The sequence below is a fragment of the Carica papaya genome, chromosome 6 (genome assembly GCF_054855325.1).
Source record: "Carica papaya isolate Zhongbai chromosome 6, ASM5485532v1, whole genome shotgun sequence".
NCBI classification, from domain to species: Eukaryota; Viridiplantae; Streptophyta; class Magnoliopsida; order Brassicales; family Caricaceae; genus Carica; species Carica papaya.
In genome coordinates, this window is record NC_142314.1 from 16,349,194 (window position 1) to 16,368,663 (window position 19,470).

Here is a 19,470-nt window from a genome sequence, read left to right on the forward strand (position 1 = left end):
GCTCCACTCATAGGAAATTTTGGACACCCACTGGATCAAAAAAGGATCCCAATTTGTTGAAGAAAGCTTAGTGAAATGGAAGGCCTTAGCTGTTGAAGACGCCACCTGGGAAAATGTTAAAGAATTGAGGGACTGATTCATCAACCTTGAGGACAAAGTTCCTCTTCAAGCAGGGAGTGATGATAGACCCCGACGCAATCAAAGAATCCCTGTAAGCAACCCAAAATATCTGGGTTGTTATACACCCAAGTAAAGCAGTTGAAAAAATAATTTACAAAACAGTCCGCAACCAATAAAACAGACCCAGAAGTAGTCTAGGAAGATCCTGTGATCTGCTCCTTCTCTTATCCACTTGTATTTCTAAATTTTTTTTATAATTATCTGCAACTTTTATGTTAATCTAGTATCTTAGAAGTAGAAAGATATCGTTATAGCAAGCTATATTTAAAGCACTTCAATTTAGCAATAAAGACATGAACAATTTCTAGAAAAATTTTGGTATTTTCTCACCACAAACAGAAACTATCTCAGGTTATTTTACAGTTTTGATTGGGACCTATCAACTTTCTAAATCTTAGCTTGCCAAAATCAGGACAAAAACGATGCAAGTTTCATTGAAAACTCACGAGGTAGAAAAAAAAAAAAAAAAAAAATTTCCATAAACACACATCGGGTTCAAGGTATTTGAGACAATATATTATGTAATAAAGGTGAGTTCAATTTTTGTAAAACTCATCATGTTGCCATTACTATATGTCCATTATTCTTTATTAAGAATTTTGGAGCATTGTCAAAAACTATATAAGTCTGTGTTGGGTATTTTAAATGATAAAATATCTCAACAGAGCATAACTATATACACATCATATTAGTTCCAAAAATTAAACAATTAAAATATTCTACTGATTTTATACCTTTAACTCTATGTGATGTGACAATGACAATAGTTACCAAAAAAAGAGAGTCGTCATTTTATCCATTTGATGTGAGATCGAAAACCAAAATATGCACTAATCAAGTCCAAAGAAATTGTGTTCAAAAAATGATCTGAGTAAGGTGTAAGGCACTCATTCAATGGTGCAGGTTCCTTAAGTTTCACTTAAAAATTTTTATTGAAGAGTTAAAAAAAATCTAACTAAATACAAACAAGAAAAGAAAAATAAAAAAACACTCAAGATATATAATCTCTTGAATCAAAACGAGGATCTCCAAAAGGTGTGTAGTTGTGTGCATTATAATCAAACCCTTTAATCTTAACAATCTCTACCTTTGTCTTTCCAAATCCTTCTTAAATATCATTCTATAGTTTTCACATTATAACCAAAAAATTTTGTTGTTAATAGTTTTTCACATCGAAATCTTAACACTATATTTTAATCGAATAGAAAAACTATGTAGCAACAAAATTTTTTGTAGACCTTCAAACTAATCAAATGAAACATGATTGTTAGCAGTAGAATGAAAGCAAGAAATAAAAATGGCACTAGTAGCCTAAACTAAAATCACTCTTCTTCCTTCCATCTCTGCAACCCTTCTACTTTCTCTCTCTCTTCTCCCTCGGGTAACTATCTGTTCTTTCTCGCTCCTAAAACCCAAGGTCTCTCAATTTATTCCTCCATTTTTACCTTCCTTTTGCCTTCCATTCGAAGTCGAAGAAGCCTACTCTTATATCTGCAGCTTTCTCTCTCTTCTTCTTTACCCGAAACCCGATCTGCTTTTCCGTTTCTTCCTTATCCGAACCAGCTCAGACGCATGCTTGTTTGATCGTCCTTCTCTGTGTCTCTCTACCCAGCGACTTCTGTGTCTCTTCCCCCTTCTGTCGTTCAGGAGCCAGGAGAAAACAAAGCTTCTAAAACGGCACCGTTTGGAAGGAAGAAAGGTTGTTTACGTTGGGCTCGTTTTGGGTTAACAATTTGGACTTTAATTTGAGCTAGGCCTTTAATTTATCTGGGTTTCATTTCATTTCATTTGGGCTTTTTTTTTTTTTTTTTTTTTAAAGTTTGGAATATAAATGGGAGATGGGTTTCGAAGGTTAAAGCTAAAGACTTTGTAAGAATGGATAATAATAATAATAATAATAATTGTTGAACAAAATAAATTAAGTTAATGATTTTGAGGAATGACATAAACTTATTTTTATACTAACAATACCAACCAGAGTTTTTATGGTAAACGAATATATAGTTAAAGAACACAAGGGCATCAATAAGAAGAAAAACAAATTGAAAATAAAGTGTAAATCTCCTACAAAATCTATTCATGGTTGATTGCTCAAGATAAATATTTTATTCTTTTAACTCTTGAAAATTCCTTTAAAAAATGTGTATTTCTTGAAATTGAAATTTGATTCTAAATTAACTTTTTTATATTTTAAAATTAAAACATTCTATAAGATGAATCTTAAAGAAAATAAAATTTTTAAGAAGATGAGATTTTAAGAGTCTGCTTCCGTAGACAAACAAAAAATTGCTTTAAATAGTTCATGTGTCAAAAAGAGATGATTTAATAGAATACTTATCAAAATACATTAAAATAATAATAATAATAATACTTTAAGTGTGATTGATATGTGCTATATTTTATACCACATCAAAAATCATACAACCTTGAAGTTGAACTAAATTCATTAACATTAAGTATGTCAAACATTATGATTTCTGTACATCTTATAAATCAAAATAATTTTATTTTAGTCAATATTTTATAAAAGTTGTATTTTATAGAAGATGTAATTTTATTTCAAATCAAGTAAAGACTATGCAAACTTAAAATAAATTATTTTTTGAGATATGTGTAATCTATAAAATCCTGCCATAAAGATCTTTGATTCTTAAATAATGTGATTTTAGCTCTTTTGAATAAAAGTTATATATTTAATTTTCAAAGAGACTTTAATAGTTATATTTGACTTTCATACATTTAAGTGATTCATTTACAGTTTTTTTTTTTTAAGGGGGGAAGAGAAAAAAATCAATTCCGAAAAAATAAAAATAAAAATCTTATTCTCTTGATCTATCATTGAACTATAAGTGTATTTATCATTTGTAGATCAAAGAGAAAAATAAAAATAATTTATATATACTTTTTGAAGCACCATAAGAAAGGTTTAGAAAATTTTGGGAAGCTTAATCTTTGAGAGACCACGAGTGAAAAATAAGCTTGACACCTTGATAAACAAATAAGTAGTATTTAAGATAATGCGATTAAAAGGTGAACTTAACACCTTGGTAAATAGACGAATAGTATTTGATGGAGAACACAAGTAAAATCTGAGTTTGGCATAACATTAATAAAAAGTTAGCTTGATACCTTGATAAACAAACAAGTAGTGCATAAGTGTGAATTTGAATTATATAGTCAGACATACTTGGTAGACAAATTCTAGTGCTACTAGTCATATAAGTATATTAATGCAAGGTTTTCTGAGTTGTCAGCACCAAATAATGCTGAAAAATATATTTATGTTGAGTGATAACAAAAAGGTCAAAGTTGAGACCATTGCGACTTTTAAGTTAAACAAACAAACAAAAAAAATTAGGTGCCACTAAAACTTTAAATATCTTAGAATTTAATTCATACTAATATTTCTGGGCCAATCTCTTCAACTTCATGAAATGGTCAACAATATTTTATCTTATTCATAGACGACTACTCACGTTATGGCTTTCTATATCTAATTTATGAGAAGTCTTAATATCTAAATGTGTTGAAGGCATTCAAAGCTAAGTTGATATTCAACTCAACAAGAAAATTAAAGCCATTAAGTTTGATGATAGTTGTGAATACTACAAGAGATATGACGGATCAAGTGAACAACATCCAAAACCGCTAAATTCCAAGAGGAATACAGTATCATCCTATAATATAATACACTATACTCGATACTCTTGCACTATACTTGATACTCCTAACATGAGTGACGTTTTTACTAAACGAACAAAATGCTAGAAGATAGGGTAAGAAGTATAATTAGTCATTCTACTATATCAAATTCCATATGGGAGAAATATAAAATGTTATAGCTTATATATTGAATAAAGTGTCAACTAACATACTAATTAATACCTCTAATGAATTATGGACAAAGATAAAGGCTAATATAAAACATTTACACATTTGGATTTGTTTAGCTGAGACAAAGCCATGTAGACTAAATGAAAAAAAAAAAAAAACTTATGAGCAATTAGTTCTTATTTTGTTGATTATTTTTAATGGTTAAAGGGTTACCAGTTTTATATTTAGGTTAATTTTGAGATAGCAAATGCATGGTTCTTTAACGATTTATTTTTCTTCTTATAATTGTTATTGATAATGATTAATAACAAATAAAAAAATAAGACAATTTTGAACATCTTAACCATTCAAGATTAAGAGATTGTTCCTAAAGACCAAACTCAATAACCTCAAATGCAAATTCTAGTAAGGAGATCCGCTAGGTAAATGAACAATGCAATTCTAAATTATTATATTATATTTCTCTAAGGACATGTGTTCACACTAGAATGTTGGAATATGATCCAATCAACTTTTGCAAAGCTAAGTAAAATTCTAACTCTTAAAAAATATATCAATGTCGTGGATGAAGAGATTAAGATTATAAAAGACAATGTCATTTTCCTATTGCCTGAAGCTAGGAAGTCTACTGTTTGCAAATAGATATTTAAGATCAAGAAGGATTTGAAGATCAATTTCAAAAGATATCATACTCGTCTTATTGCGAAAAGCTTTACTCAAAAGAAAGATAATGACATATATCTCTTGGGCATATGTCATTCTAGTGGGAGTTTGTATTTCAAATGATTTTTCAATAATAGACACATTTTTTATAGTTATTTCAAGGAGAGTCTATGGTCTATTTTCACTCAGAACATTTCATTTTGATCTCACTAATGAATAAAGTTAGGCCAATTAGAAATATGCATATTAAAGATCACATTACATTTAGTTTTCATATGTGATATAAATATGGACATGGACCATAAAAAGAATGCTCAATCCAAAGGAAGAGGAAAACAAGCCCAACAATCCAAGGATATAATAGTACTTAAATCTCAATCCAAGTGGAAGATGAAATTAAACACGAAAAAGGAAGACTTTTAAAAAAACCGAGTCTCGACTGAAGAGGAAAGATTATGGCCAGCCCTAAACTTCCATTTATTTTCTCCTTAATTTTCTACAATCAATTAAAATGTTATCTATCTTAAAAAGTTTCTAAAAGTGAAAATCCCATCTAGCATAAGTAGTCAAAATCTTTTTAATTTGTATTAATTTTTCAATTAAAGCAATATTTAATTTCTACAATTAATATAGGAGATTTATTTCCTTGTATTGCACATTTTCTTACTCTGTAAATAAACATTCAATTTCTAATTGTAACTATTCAAGATTGAAATTAATAATATCATGAGTTTTATTCAAGAGATGTGTCTTCATCCTTTTGTTGAGCAATGAGTGGATCTACTTATCAAGGTAATTCCTTGTGGCCTTCTTCTATTCTTCTTTTAATCCTCTGTTTTCCAATTATCTCAGTTCTTATCATTTTTTATAGAGTTAAGTAGATAGTGTTTCATATAATCAAATTTTTTTGGTGCCTTGAACGAAATTATGTGAGTTATCAATTATGTTGGTTAATCTTGGGTTCTACATTATTAGATATCAGAGCTTTAACTCCATCTAAACCTATTATCTTTTACTTTTATACTTTTATTATTATTATTATTTTGCACCGTTTCTTTTGTTCATCTATTCAAAAGAGAGAGAGAGAGAAAGTAAGTCTCTCACATTGATCCAAACAAGAAGCAACAACTTATAGATCTCTTCACTTGTAGTCCCTGTCGAGCATCAATCTTACTACTAGTTATTTACTTTCCTTGCAATTTACACTTCCTACATCATCAAAAAAAAAAAAAAGGAAAACAAGGAAAGAAATCACGATCAAGTAACCTATTAATCGGAAAAGTATTTACCTTTTGGTGCTCAACTATTCTTCTTACTAAGATCTAAGAACCAAACTCTTCAAAGGAAAAAAAAAAATCCTTCTTTTACAATCAACGTGCATCCATATTTACACATATCATCAAGCCCCAAGGCTCCACATTTATTATAGAACGCAGTGTACAATGGGTATAAATTGGTAGGAATATCTTTTGAATTTTCTCTAGAGGTAATACCGAATTCCTGCATTTTCTATAATTGCCCCATATTTATTATAGAATGCATCATACAATGGGTATAAATTGGTAGGAACATCTTTTGTATTTCTCCTAGGGATGATACCGAATCCCTACATCTTCTGTAACTGTCTTTTCTTGTACTCTTAGTTTCTTTTATTGCTTTAAGCTTTAGTTACATAATATATCTAAGTATCTAATTCGCATCTTCGTGCTTAGCATCGTAACATAACACACTCTCTCTTCATCTATATGTTAAAACTCTTGCTTCCAATATTTATGTGGGTATTTATTCCATAGGACTCCTTACATATCTTGAACAATACTTGAAAATACTTTGATTCAAGATGGTCTGTCTAACACTCAACTTGAGGGCAAAAGACTAAGTGGTAAAAGGCAATAGTAGGCGAGCTAATTAGAGAGCAAAAGCCAAATGAGTGAAACATGAGAGACTTTGTAAGAGAGTAATTATTTCTTTTCGCTAACCTTTTTCTTGCTGGACAAAACTTAAAAATGCCTAGTGAAAATCAAAGTCTTGTCAATATGAGACCATTCATGGAGACAATGCAAGTTGAACTAACACGACTTAGTCAAGTAGTGGAAAACATGAGGAGTCAAGTAGTGGAAGGTATGAGGAGTAGACGAAGTGAAGCGAGAAACAAGATTCTTGATACTAGACGTCCTATAACTCGAATCCCCAATTATGAGGTCGAGTCTTGTAACGGTTATGAAGAAAAAAATCAAGTTAAAAGGAGAGAAGATAAGAAGAACAATAATATCAGCTCCATCAAAATAAAAATATCACCTTTTAAAGGTAGAAATGATGCGGAAGCTTATTTAGAGTGGTAAAGAAAAGTAAAGCTAGTCTTCGAATGCCACAACTATGACGAAGAAAAGAAGATTAAATTAACAGCTGTAGAATACACTGATTATGCCATAGCATGGAGAGATAAACTAATCCTCATTAGATGATGCAAACAGGAATGACTGGTCTCTACCTAGAGAGATGGTCATCATGCAAAAAAAGTTCGTACCTTCTTGTTACTATAAAAAAATGCACCAGAAATTACAACATTTAAGAAAGGGAACTATGTCCATTAAGGACTATCATAAAGATATGGAGATGACCATGATTAGGATCAATATCGAAAAAGATCTAGAAGTAAGCATGACAAGATTCTTGGGATATCTTAATAAGGAGATGTCAACATTATAGAGTTACAACACTACTTGGAACTAGAAAACATGGTGTACATAGCCATAAAAATCAAGAGACAACTCAAGTACAAATGGAGGGGCACATCATATGCCACCCTTACCTACAGCTCGAAATGGCTCAAGTTAAAAAAAAAACAAGGGAGCAGACAAGAAAAATGAAAAGTTTACACCACCTGATACGAATGATATGACACTTAACTTATCTCAAAAGCATAGTACAATTAAATACTTCATATGTCTCAAAACTGGACATATCACCTCTCAATGTTTAAATAAGAAGATCATGTTATTGAGAGATGATGGCAGAATTGATAGTGTTAGTTATTGTGAGAGCAAAGATAATGATAGTATGCTACCACTTGAGAATGTTAAGGAAAGTGTTAAATATCTAGCTTAGGGGGAAACTTTAGTTATCAGGAGAGTTCTAAATGTGTAAGTCAAGCCAGAAGAAAGTAGCCAGAGATAGAATATCTTCCACACTTGTTTCCTTATAAATTAAAAAGTATGTAGTCTCATTATAGATGAGGATAGTTGCACCAACATTACTAGTACTATCCTAGTTGATAAACTTGGGTTGACATGCACATACTATCCTCACCTTTACAAGTTATAGTGGTTGACTGATTGTGGAGAGATGAAAGTGATTAAGCATGTATTAGTTTCCTTCTCTATTGGGCGATACATTGATAAAATACATTATGATGTTGTACTCATGTATGGTAGTCACACTCTGCTTGAAAGATCCTACCAGTATGATAAGTGTGCAATTTATGATAGCTATAAAAATCGTTATTCCTTTAACATTAGTGGACAAAATTTTATACTTGCACTGTTATCATATGAGAAGGTATTTAAAGATCATTAGCAGCTCAAAAACTCCATAAAGTCTTGAGAAAATGAAGGATTAACAATATGAAGAGAGAATGTTACTATATGAAAAATGAGCTAAGGAAGCCATATTTCAAGAAAAAGTTATTAACTCACCTCAAATTTTCTTTGTTTAATAGTATTGTTTTGCATGATATTTTCTCAAAAAAATAGAATTGGTGAAACCTCTATATGAGAAGTATCCCATTTGAGGACAAATCTTTTTTAAAGGAGGATATGATGATATGAGCATGAACATAGACCATAAAGAAAAGACTTAATCCAAATAAATAAGAAAACAAAGCCAACAATCCAATGATATAATAGTACTTACGTCTCAATCTAAGTGAAAGAGGGAATCAAACAAGAAAATGAAAGACTTTTAAAAAACCAAATCTCGACTTAAAAGGAAAAATTATGGCCAGCCTTGAACTTTCATTTATCTTCTCCATAATTTCTACAACCAATTAAATATATTCTCTATTAAAAATAATTTTTCAAAAGGGGAGATCCTGTCTAAGCTAATCAGTCAAAATTTTCTTAATTTTTATTAAATTTTCAATTAAAATAAGATTTAATTTTTACAATTAATTTAGAAGATCTATTTATTGCCCATGACCTTACTCTATAAATATGCCTTTGATTTCTAGTTGTAATAATTTAATATTGAAATCAATAATAGTATGACTCTTATTTAAAAGATGTGTTTTTATCTTTCTTGTTGAGTAAGAAGTTGATCTATTTATCAAAGTAATTCCTTGTAATGTTCTTTCTTTCTTCTTTTAATCATCCGTTTTTTAGTTATCTTAGTTCATATTATTTTTGATAAAAGATTAATTAGAGAGGGTTTTCATATGATCAAATTCCTTTAGTACCTTGAATGAAATTGTGTGAGTTATTTATCACGTTGATTGATCTTAGATTCCGTATCAATATGTTTATTATATTAATATACGTGACAATTGATGAGCTTAGTTACAATATATGTTGAAAACTACTTTGATCCTATGTTGATATAACTAATGAACTGAATTGATTAAAAATGTATATTGTAATGATGGTAAATTTTTGAGCTTATACAATTATATTATGAAATATAATTATAAAGTGATATATGTGGCTCAAGTGAGAGGTTTGAATATAATCAACAATTATGTAAGTGGATTTATATATATTATTCAATAATTATATATTATGTGTTATTGTAAAGATTAAACCTAAATAAAGTTTAAGATGTAGGTTTGACGATGTTTCATAAAAATATTTAGATATCAAAAGTTCAATTTTTAATTTTATAATAGACTAAATTAGAAATTATAAAGTTAAGACTAATTAGGATCTTCAAATTACAAATAGGAGAATTCTTGTAAAATCTCATTACTAATAAGAGAGAGAGGGAGAGAGAGAGAAGTTGAAGAAAAAAATTCTTCCTGTTCTCCATTGAAAACCTTTTATTGATCACCTCGGAAGCCATGTGTTGTAGAAAATGTGACAAGCCAAATGTGAAATTATTTCTTTCCTTCTCCCCCAACTTGAAACAATGGAAAATTTCGAAACATGTTTGGAGCTGCATTTGGACTGAATCTGAAAGCTATGTAAAATTCATTTACAAATCCGCACTTGTTTTTACTTTGGTTCATACAAAATTTCATTAGATGAAACATTATTTCAATTTCATATATAAATCTCACACAATTTTTTTGTCACTGTAATACAACATATAATTCTCTAATTAGACTATAGTGTAAATTTACAAATAAACTCCACGCAAATTTTACATTACTCCATACGAGCCTAAAGGAGAACCAGCTTTGAAACTGCAATATTCAAAACCATGAGCTATTATTAACACAAGAATTTGTGGATGCATGATTTGGAACAATCTACAAAGTTATGCTGAAAAGGAAATTTTCATTCTGGAACTCAGTAAAATAGTTTTGAGTTTGGTTCAAATTCCTATTCCATAAAATATGAACAAAAATCAGTATTATATAGGATGGAAAATAATAATCTGATTCCAAGTCAACTCCATGTTTATTTATACCAGCATTGAATCTTTTCATATGAAATACAAAAAATTATATCTTTGTTTATATCATTAAAATTCAAGAGTAGGAGTCACTAAATACAGAAAATTATGTTGTAACAGTTCAAGACTAATGTAAGTATAATATGTAGAAATTGATCATAAAGAATGGGAAAATAATCAAATAGACAGTTGGGAATGCATAGCCTCTAGGCTCCAACATGCTAACTTCCAAATTTTTATGATCTTATGGATCTATGATCTTCACACCATTGTTCAGAACTTGGGTTTTTAATCCCCCCAAGATGAATATTATCCATTTGTTCTTCACCTACATAAAATGATATTATTGCCAGCAGGCCAGTAGACTTGTAAAATACCTGCTACTGGTCCTCTGTTATCACCAGAAGACTCGAAGAGATAGGTGCTTCCAACATGTCTATGGGGCAATTTGCTTCCTAATTTGGACCATTAGATTAGCTGAAAACAGATCAAATCTCTTTGAAAAAAACAGCAATGATTTCCTTAAAATCTTTGCTCTTATCCTAAGGGAGGTAAATTGTCTCCAAGGAACTTCAGAGTTTCCCGGAGAGATATGGCTATGGAGTTAACATACTAGGTTATAAAATCAAAGTATTTCTGGACTAATACAACTGCCACTGTTGTAAATAAAAATAAGTTAGCACATTTCTCTATCCTAGTACTTCTTCATCTGCCTCCTCGAATCGACCACGGCTGCTGACTGCGCCTTTATCCTACTTGCTCAAAGAAACCAAGACAACCACCATCAGCTTCCTCCTTATCTTCCATGTAAATCACACTGCATCATATACCAACTTCACCATCCCCACCTAAAGTTAATTCACTGGAAATGGAAAAAATCAATCCTTTAGCTAGATATACATATATATGTTGTGAAATAACTAGATGACAAGTTGATGTGAGATTACAGTGGAAGCATCAGAAAATGGGGATGGTCACCAAGCTTGAGAGCATCAACAACATTATTTACTACATTATATCATAACATAAAGCAACTGTCTTCAGCACCCAAGAACAAATAGGAAGTGGAAAGAAATTTGCAGTTCAAAGATGATTTCAGTTTCAAAATGTCTGATATAACGACCAATAAACTTGAAACGAATCTCAAGTAAGGAAAAGATAGCAGAACACTTACAGAGCCTAAATGTAAGAGAAGACTCAAAATGGTTTCTTGGGGGCTTTCTGATCAAGTATTGCTTCCCATACCATAGATGAAAATGGAGCTTTTTTGTCCAAAAACTCCCTAACAGCTTTTTCATTCATAACAAATCCCTTTTGTCTTAAAACTGCAATCACTCTCCTGGCTTCTTCCACACCTTTCTCCTTGCACAACCCATCAACCAACCCTACAAAAGTGGTGACATTGGGAGAATGACCTGCCTCTAGCATTTCAACACAAAATTCAACAGCATCCTCTATTTTATTGCATTTATACAATCCCAGAATCAAAACTGTGTAGCTGAATGCATTAGGAGTAATTCCATTACTCTGCATTCTCCTGAAAATCCTCTTGGCGTCCTCCATTTTATGACTCTTGCAGAATCCATCAACCACAGCAGTGTAAATAACCACTTCAGGGAGTGTGCCTTTCTCGCGCATCAAACTGAAAAGCTTCATGGCTTCCTGAACAAGCCCATCTTTGCAGAGTCCGTCGAGCATTGCAACAGCATTAGGGATTAGGCCTGTTTCCTTCATTTTCTTGAAGATCTCATCAGCATCCTCCGGCGCCGGAAGCGGCGACTCAGATACTTTATGTTGTTGCTCTGATTGTGGGGTTGGGAACTTCTCTTTGTTGCGGTCAACACCAAGCTTGAATTGTTCAAGGAAACTTTGGTCGGACTGGGCACCACCATCCGTCTTCTTCCTCTGATCGAACGCCGGGTTGAAGGATTGAAGAGGGGAAGTTCCAGTCTGCGGTGGTTTACTGAAGTCGGCAGATGGTTGTTGTTGTCGGCGAACTGGTCTGGAAGGATTAGAGGGTCTCTCGGGTCTCTCGGGTCTCTCGCCTCTCAGGGGTCTGTTGGGTATGGGCTCTGGAGGATTATTCATGTGCTGCTCGCGGCGGGAACGCCCATGGTTGGTGTAGCTTTCGTCGTAATCTATTGAGCTAAAGCACCGTGTCTGTAAAGATACCGCCGACGACGACGAAATGAAGAATTTGAGCTTCATAACCTGCTTAACCAATATAGCACGTCGCGACGATGACGCCATTTTCCCCTACCCTTAGTCTAGATTTTCAAAAGTTAGGGTTTTAGCAACCAAAATCACTGAACCAGTGCAAACGGGCGATGCCAAAATGGAGGCGAAGTGTTAGGGGTATAACAGTAATTTCAAGAAAAAACAAGGGCATAAATGGTAAACATCCAAAACCAAATTTCTATTTCGTTCTGCTGATTGCAAGAAGCAGCAGATAAGGTTTCTCCGCTTCGACTTCTTCAAGTTCGAAATTTCAGAATAGGATGGTGTAGACAAACGCCATTGTCGAAGCGGCTTCTGATTGAAACTGCCAGTTAACTCAGAGATTAAAGGTAACGCTTCTATTCTCTCTTCATCCTTCAAGTGCAAATTAGAGAATTTAGTCTGCCTTTGAATTGTTTAATACAGTGCTACATGTTACTTGAATCTGAGAATTTTAGGTTTTTTGAAATGAAAACTGAAGGTTATAGAGACAATATGGAAATGGGTACAAGTCAGAATGTTGGAAGCATAATGTGGTTTTTCAGAGACAAAGGTTTTGATGATAAGATTATTTATGATATGATGAAAAGGTGCAAGCGATTAGAAGGTGTTGAACGAGAAAGAGCCTCTGAAAACTGGGCTTACCTGAAAAGCATTGGAATTCAAGAAAGAAAGCTTCCTTGTGTGATTTCCAAGTGCCCTAAAATCCTTACTTTGGGTTTGAATGAGAAGCTAATCCCCATGGTTGAATGCCTTAAAACATTAGGAACAAAACCCAGAGAAGTTGCTTCTGCCATTGTCAGATTCCCTCACATACTCTCCCACAGTGTAGAAGAAAAGCTTTGTCCTCTTTTAGCTTTCTTCCAAGCATTAGGGATTGCTGAAAACCAACTTGGGAAAATCATATTACTCAACCCAAGACTCATCAGCTACAGCATTGAATCTAAACTCACCCAAGTTGTTAACTTTCTTGCTGATCTTGGCCTCACTAAACAAGGGATGATTGCTAGAGTTTTGATCAAACACCCGTTTATAATGGGTTATAGTGTTGATAAAAGATTATCTCCCACTACCCACTTCCTCAAATCGATTGGCCTCACTGATTTCGATCTTCAATCTGTTGCAATCAATTTTCCTCAGGTGTTATGCAGAGATGTGAACAAGATTTTGAGACCCAATTTTACTTATCTAAACACGTGTGGTTTTAGCAGTGCACAGATTGTAGCTATGATCACAGGGTATCCCCCAATTTTGATCAAGAGCACTAAGAATTCATTACGGCCTAGGATCAAGTTTTTGGTAGAGGTGATGGGAAGACAGTTAGATGAAGCTGCGGATTACCCTGACTTCTTTCGACATGGTCTGAAGAAGACGGTGGAATCACGCCACAAAATGCTCAAAGAAAGAAATATAGATTGTAGTTTGAGTGAAATGCTTGACTGTAATCCAAAGAAGTTCTTCTTCAAGTTTGGTTTCTTTGAAGGCTCTTCATGATATATTGTTATCTTCTTCTTTCAGTCAATTTTGTAAACTCTGTCTTACTTTAATAATGTTATTTTTCTTTCAACAATTGGCTTCTAAATGTGTGTGGTTCAGCAGCAGTAGCTCAAGGAGAATTCTCTAGTTTCCTAACAAATAAAAAAAGGATCTGCCTCTGTCATGTCATAAAATTAAATGATATGCAACTTGCAATTAGTCGAAAATTGGGTGGTTAATACTTGGATTCTTCTTTATAAAAATGTACACATTCGAATAATCAACCGTCTTATTTGTCATAAGTAATTGATAAAAAAATAAATAAATAAATATTTCATTATTTATTTTATTTAAAATTATTAATTGTTCGTGATTATAAATTTTTAAAGAAAAATAAATGTGGTAAATAAAGCGAAGTAAGTTGAAACTAAAAACAGACAAACTAATTATTTTGTTTTACATATGAGAAACTACATTGTAGACTATTAAATTGTCACAAATAAAAATTACAGAATTTAAAATGCACACATGCAGTGTAAGTTAATTTAACTTGTATATGTAGATATTTTAAATCAAATTTTATTATTTTAAATTTGTTTAGATGAGCTTTTGTACAAATTAACTTTTAAATTGTACTCAAATATGCCCTATATAGTCAGAAAATATAACAGTAATTATAAATTATTATATCATTAACTTACCTTTTGTATTATTTAAAAAAAACATTTATAATATTTTTTGCTTTAAATACAGTTTAAACTAATTATAAATCTAACTATTTATTGTCGTAAGTATTATATTTTAAAAATATTATTAGTATAACAACCATTTATCTACGGTGATAATAAAGTTCTTCAATTTTTTTCTTTTTTTTTTTTGTTTTTAAATAATATAAAAAAAATTAACAAAAAAACATAAAACAGATAGAAATTATCATTGTTAATGTCATTCTAATACTTTTCAAGTTTCGTTTAAGAACATAACTCAGCTCAATAATAACGGAAGTTAGTGGGTGACAAAAGAATAAAACTAACCACGTAAATATTATACTAATAATATTTTTAAATTTTGATGTTTATGTAGATATATTTTATATTATCTGGGTATTTGTATAATAGAATTAAACACACATTAGTGATAGAAATTTAATCAAACAAATTTTAGAAATACAAATTATATTTTAACCGAAAAGTAATTCAGGGAGGGATTTGAACTTATACATGGATTTTTTCATGTATTGTTCCATATATATATATATATATATTAGGCAGTAAAATTATAATTTGTTAAGAGTAAATTTCATCGGCTTACGATCAAGACCGCCACAAATTAACGTTACCCAGATCCGCGGTTGAAGAGGGTGAGCTGCGAGTTGAACCAGTTGGTGAGTAGCGCGCTTGGAGAATCTATGGAGACTAACCGGAAAATATATCTTTGATTGTTTCAGAGAGTAGAGTTCTTCTGCGGCATCAACTTTTCCTTTAAACCTCCTTAGCTTAAATAATCCTTATCCTTTCCGTTTCTTCCAAGATGAAACCTCAGTGGGAAATTGTTGGAAGATGATAAACTAATCCACCTGACAATCCACTGTATCTGACCGCGAATTGTCTAAACCGGGGATTCCAGGTACGCCTTGAACCATCTTTTGATTTTTAAAGGATTTTCCATTTCTGAATCTCTAGATCTCTTTCAAATTTGGGTTCTTTTCCTTTGTTATTATTGTCACAGTCCTTCCTTTTTTCTTACTTATGGCTGGTTTCGCGTCTTTAATCAATTCTGAGAGGTGGTGGGTTTGGTGGGATTACAGGCTTTTTGTTCATAAAAAGAAAATATAAACAAACTTTCTCGCTTATTTTTTTAGCATTTGGTAATTGTGAGTATACTGGAAAGTAGAGGCTTTATATTATAATTAGGCATTGCCATAACTTGTATAATGTTTTCTTCCATAGACTAGCTCTGTGTTTATATAGTTAGCTGCCAATTTGTAAGTATCCCAATTCTTGTTCCAACCCTGACTTGTACCATTTTCTCATATCATAATTTTCTTTGCTTACTACTTTGGGGAGGATTTAAGAGTTGTTTATTCTTTGCTACAGTTGCTTTCTGGAGTTCCATGAGTGCTAGCAGACAGAGGACCCTCGGAGGTGGGGGCCAGCATGTATTAGATTATCTGAAACGTATGCAAGTTGAGAATCCTTCTTTCTTCTATGCAATTCAGGGTGATAGTGAGCACAATGTGGGAAATATATTTTGGGCAGATGCAACAGCCAGGATGAACTATACTTATTTTGGAGATACTGTTATATTTGACACAACATATAGGACTAATCAATATAGGGTTCCGTTTGCTGCTTTCACAGGCCAAAATCATCATGGATATCCGGTGTTGCTAGGCTGTGCACTAATTCTCAATGAGTCCGAGTCCTTGTTCACATGGTTATTTCAAACTTGGCTTCATGCAATGTCTGGACGCCATCCTGTTTCTATTACAACTGAACCCAACAGGCTTATACAGGTGGCTGTTGCAGAAGTACTTCCTGAAACCCGCCTTCGTTTCAGTAAATGGATCATTTTCAAAGAAACTCAAGATAAACTGGCTAAGATATATCAGTCCAATCCTACATTTGAAACTGAATTTAAGAAGTGCATCAATGAGTCGGAAACAACTGATGAATTTAAGTCATCCTGGGAATCTCTATTACAAAGGTATTATGTAATGGAAAATGAATGGCTGCAGTCAATGTACAATGCTCGACAACACTGGGTCCCTGTTTACATGCGCAACACTTTTTTTGGAGAGCTGTCTGCAAGTGAGGGAATTGGAGCTTTAAACTCATTCTTCGAAGCATTCGTGAATGCTTCGACCACCATACAAATGTTGATTAAACAGTATGAGAAAGCTGTTGCTTATTGGCATGAGAAGGAGTTAAAAGCAGATTATGACACAACCAACACCACCCCAGTTCTGAAGACGCCGTCCCCTATGGAAAAACAAGCAGCTAGCCTGTATACAAGGAGAGTATTTATGAAATTCCAAGAGGAATTGGTTGAGACCCTTGCAAACCCTGCGACTAAAATCAATGATTCAGGAACAGTTATGATTTATAGAGTAGCCAAATTTGGTGAAGATCATAAGGCTCGTACTGTTAGTTTTAATTCGTTTGAGATGAAAGCTAACTGCAGCTGCCAATTGTTTGAATATTCCGGAATTATTTGCAGGCATATATTAGCAGTTTTTAGAGCAAAAAATGTTCTTACGCTGCCTTCTCAATATGTTTTAAAACGTTGGACGCGAAATGCAAAAATTGGGATTTTGTCAGATGAACGTGCTTCTGAATTGCCAAACAGTTCTCAAGAATCTTTAACTGTTCGATATAACAATCTGCGGCAAGAAGCAATTAAATATGTGGAAGAAGGGGCAAAATCTATTCATATTTATAATGTGGCTATGGATGCTTTACAAGAGGCTGCTAAGAAGGTTGCTGCTGCCAAGAGCCAAGCTTCCGCATCCATAGATGGTAATGCACTAACTAATGGAGACACTCAAGAGTTGTTGGAAGCTGAAGATGCTAGAACTGCAACCTACCAATCCATGGTTAGTTTCTTGACTTATAACCTTACATGTTTTAAGGATTTTCTCTTTTTGCTAAGCTTTTCCTTTGAACAGTAGTCTGTTCCTTTCACCATTCAATGAAATCCATTTTAATTTATATCTATATATATATATATATATATAATTTTTGCCTGGACAATTTACAAATAACGAATGTTAGAGAATTAGAACATGAAGAATCACATTTGTTTTCTGTTGATCCATTGTAAATGTATGCTGATTTTATTCTCTCTTTTTGGGGGGCTTGAGCATACAATGTCAGTTTAGGTTAATCTGTTCCTAGTTATTTCAGTTTCAAGGTTGACTTGAGTGAGGGATTTCAGTTGTCTTTTTGGGTTAACCTTCAATGTGTTCAACATGCATGGATATACAATGCTAAGTTCACTGCTGTTGTTGAACATGAATTTTCAACCAACCAATTCCTTTACAATTTTTTCTTTTCAGCTTTGAATTTTAGCTTTTTTTTGCAATAGCTATAATAGTGATAAAAAGAGATCATATTATATGCATTTTCACAGTATATGTAATCTATACTTTTCTTTGTTAATACTTTACATGGATAGCTTTAGTTACCTACAATCTACCTTTTAAATTTTGCTGTTTATTCATTATGCTTATGGTTTGTAAATGGAATTGAAAAGTATATTTAAACTTTTTCTGACTCATATTTACTTAGGCTTGGGTTTCTGGTTATTCCTTTATGGTTTGGGATTGTTTTACAATCGGATCATCCGAGTGTAAATCACCTTTTTGATGGATAGAGCCAATGTAAGACCATCATCACTTAACTGATTTTTAGCGAAGTCCAAAGTGCCAAAAGGAGTAGAGTTGTTAATTTGCCACCTCTACCTTAGATTAGTAATCTAATTCTCTTTCATGTTGGTGACAAAGTATTGGTTCTTGTCATATAATTTTGAACTATGCTTTTATATTTTAAAATTTCATGATCTCAAGGAAAGAACAGCAACACATTTCATTGACTTGATGAACTATGAATTTATTAATATTGAAAATAGTCTCATTTATGGCAAGTCTATGCTCATGCATTTCTGCAACATTTTGATCATGGCATGACACTATCTTCTCCATTCCTTTTTTGTGTCAGGATGAAAAGGAAAGTAAAATCCGTGAATTAACTGCTGAACTGGAGAATACAAATCGGAGATGTGCAGTCTATCGGGAAAATCTGCTATCTGTTTTGAGAGACATGGAGGAACAGAAGTTAAAACTGTCAGTGAAGGTTCAAAATGCAAGGCTTAGTTTGAAAGAATAACAACTCTGTAATTTGATATCTTTGTTGTGGAAATTGATATGTGAAATGATCTTTGCCCTTGGTTTTCATCAGTTTGCCAAGAGCTTCTTCTTCCATTGTAGGCGAGGGAGGATACAAGCTTATGGCAAGTCTGTGGATTCTTTTAGGAACAACTTTTGGCAGTCTGAACTACAGAATCTACTAGGAAATATTGAGATAGATAATGAATGAGAAAGATATCAGATCTAGTTGTGCGTTTTACATCGCTGGGCGAGGAGATGGCCTTCCTCGCAATGAGATTAAAGCTTGCTTTAACTAGAAATTTGCAAATTCTTTTTAAAAATTGGAATTCAGGTAATATGGAGTTTTATGTAGAATTTAAACAAACATTTTAAATTAGACCAGTTTTGGTAAATTTTGAAATACATTATTTCAATTCATTATATGAATTTAATCTTTTAAATTTTCATTTTAAATAGATTTTGGATTATGTTTTAGTTGAAATAAGTATTACAAATGAATATTTACACATTATGAAGTTGTTGTAAACGTAATCTTTTTTTTTTTTTTTTTTTTCTTTTACCGGGGTGGGGTAAGGGATGAGGCTCCTTACTGGATCCTACTCTAT

General features: G+C 32.4%; 3 protein-coding genes across 5 annotated transcripts; 2 read left to right on the forward strand and 1 right to left on the reverse strand.

Annotated features, from left to right (window-relative positions):
• Positions 1-9,834: 9,834 nt before the first annotated feature.
• Positions 9,835-12,671, reverse strand: LOC110813862 (Pentatricopeptide repeat (PPR) superfamily protein). Of its 2 annotated transcripts, none has more exons than XM_088223051.1 (2): positions 11,459-12,671; positions 9,835-10,072 (listed from the first exon to the last, which is right to left on the reverse strand). In XM_088223051.1, exon 1 carries the CDS (start codon positions 12,532-12,534, stop codon positions 11,482-11,484), a length of 1,053 nt encoding a protein of 350 aa, XP_088079177.1. In that variant the 5' UTR covers positions 12,535-12,671; the 3' UTR covers positions 9,835-10,072; positions 11,459-11,481. The 2 variants fall into 2 exon arrangements, with proteins under 2 accessions (XP_088079177.1, XP_021896811.2); XM_022041119.2 differs by lacking the exon at positions 9,835-10,072 and adding an exon at positions 10,418-11,146.
• A 29-nt stretch (positions 12,672-12,700) lies between these two features.
• On the forward strand, positions 12,701-14,071 carry PDE191 (Mitochondrial transcription termination factor family protein). Of its 2 annotated transcripts, none has more exons than XM_022041156.2 (2): positions 12,701-12,851; positions 12,983-14,071. In XM_022041156.2, the coding sequence occupies exon 2, from the start codon at positions 12,997-12,999 to the stop codon at positions 13,993-13,995; it is 999 nt and encodes a 332-aa protein (XP_021896848.2). In that variant the 5' UTR covers positions 12,701-12,851; positions 12,983-12,996; the 3' UTR covers positions 13,996-14,071. The 2 variants fall into 2 exon arrangements, with proteins under 2 accessions (XP_021896848.2, XP_021896847.2); XM_022041155.2 differs by having other exon boundaries at positions 12,717-12,851; positions 12,960-14,071.
• A 1,121-nt stretch (positions 14,072-15,192) lies between these two features.
• On the forward strand, positions 15,193-19,103 carry FRS9 (FAR1-related sequence 9). The gene is made up of 3 exons (XM_022041189.2): positions 15,193-15,603; positions 16,074-17,572; positions 18,696-19,103. Exons 2-3 carry the CDS (start codon positions 16,091-16,093, stop codon positions 18,861-18,863), a joined length of 1,650 nt encoding a protein of 549 aa, XP_021896881.2. The 5' UTR covers positions 15,193-15,603; positions 16,074-16,090; the 3' UTR covers positions 18,864-19,103.
• The last annotated feature ends 367 nt before the right edge of the window (positions 19,104-19,470 follow it).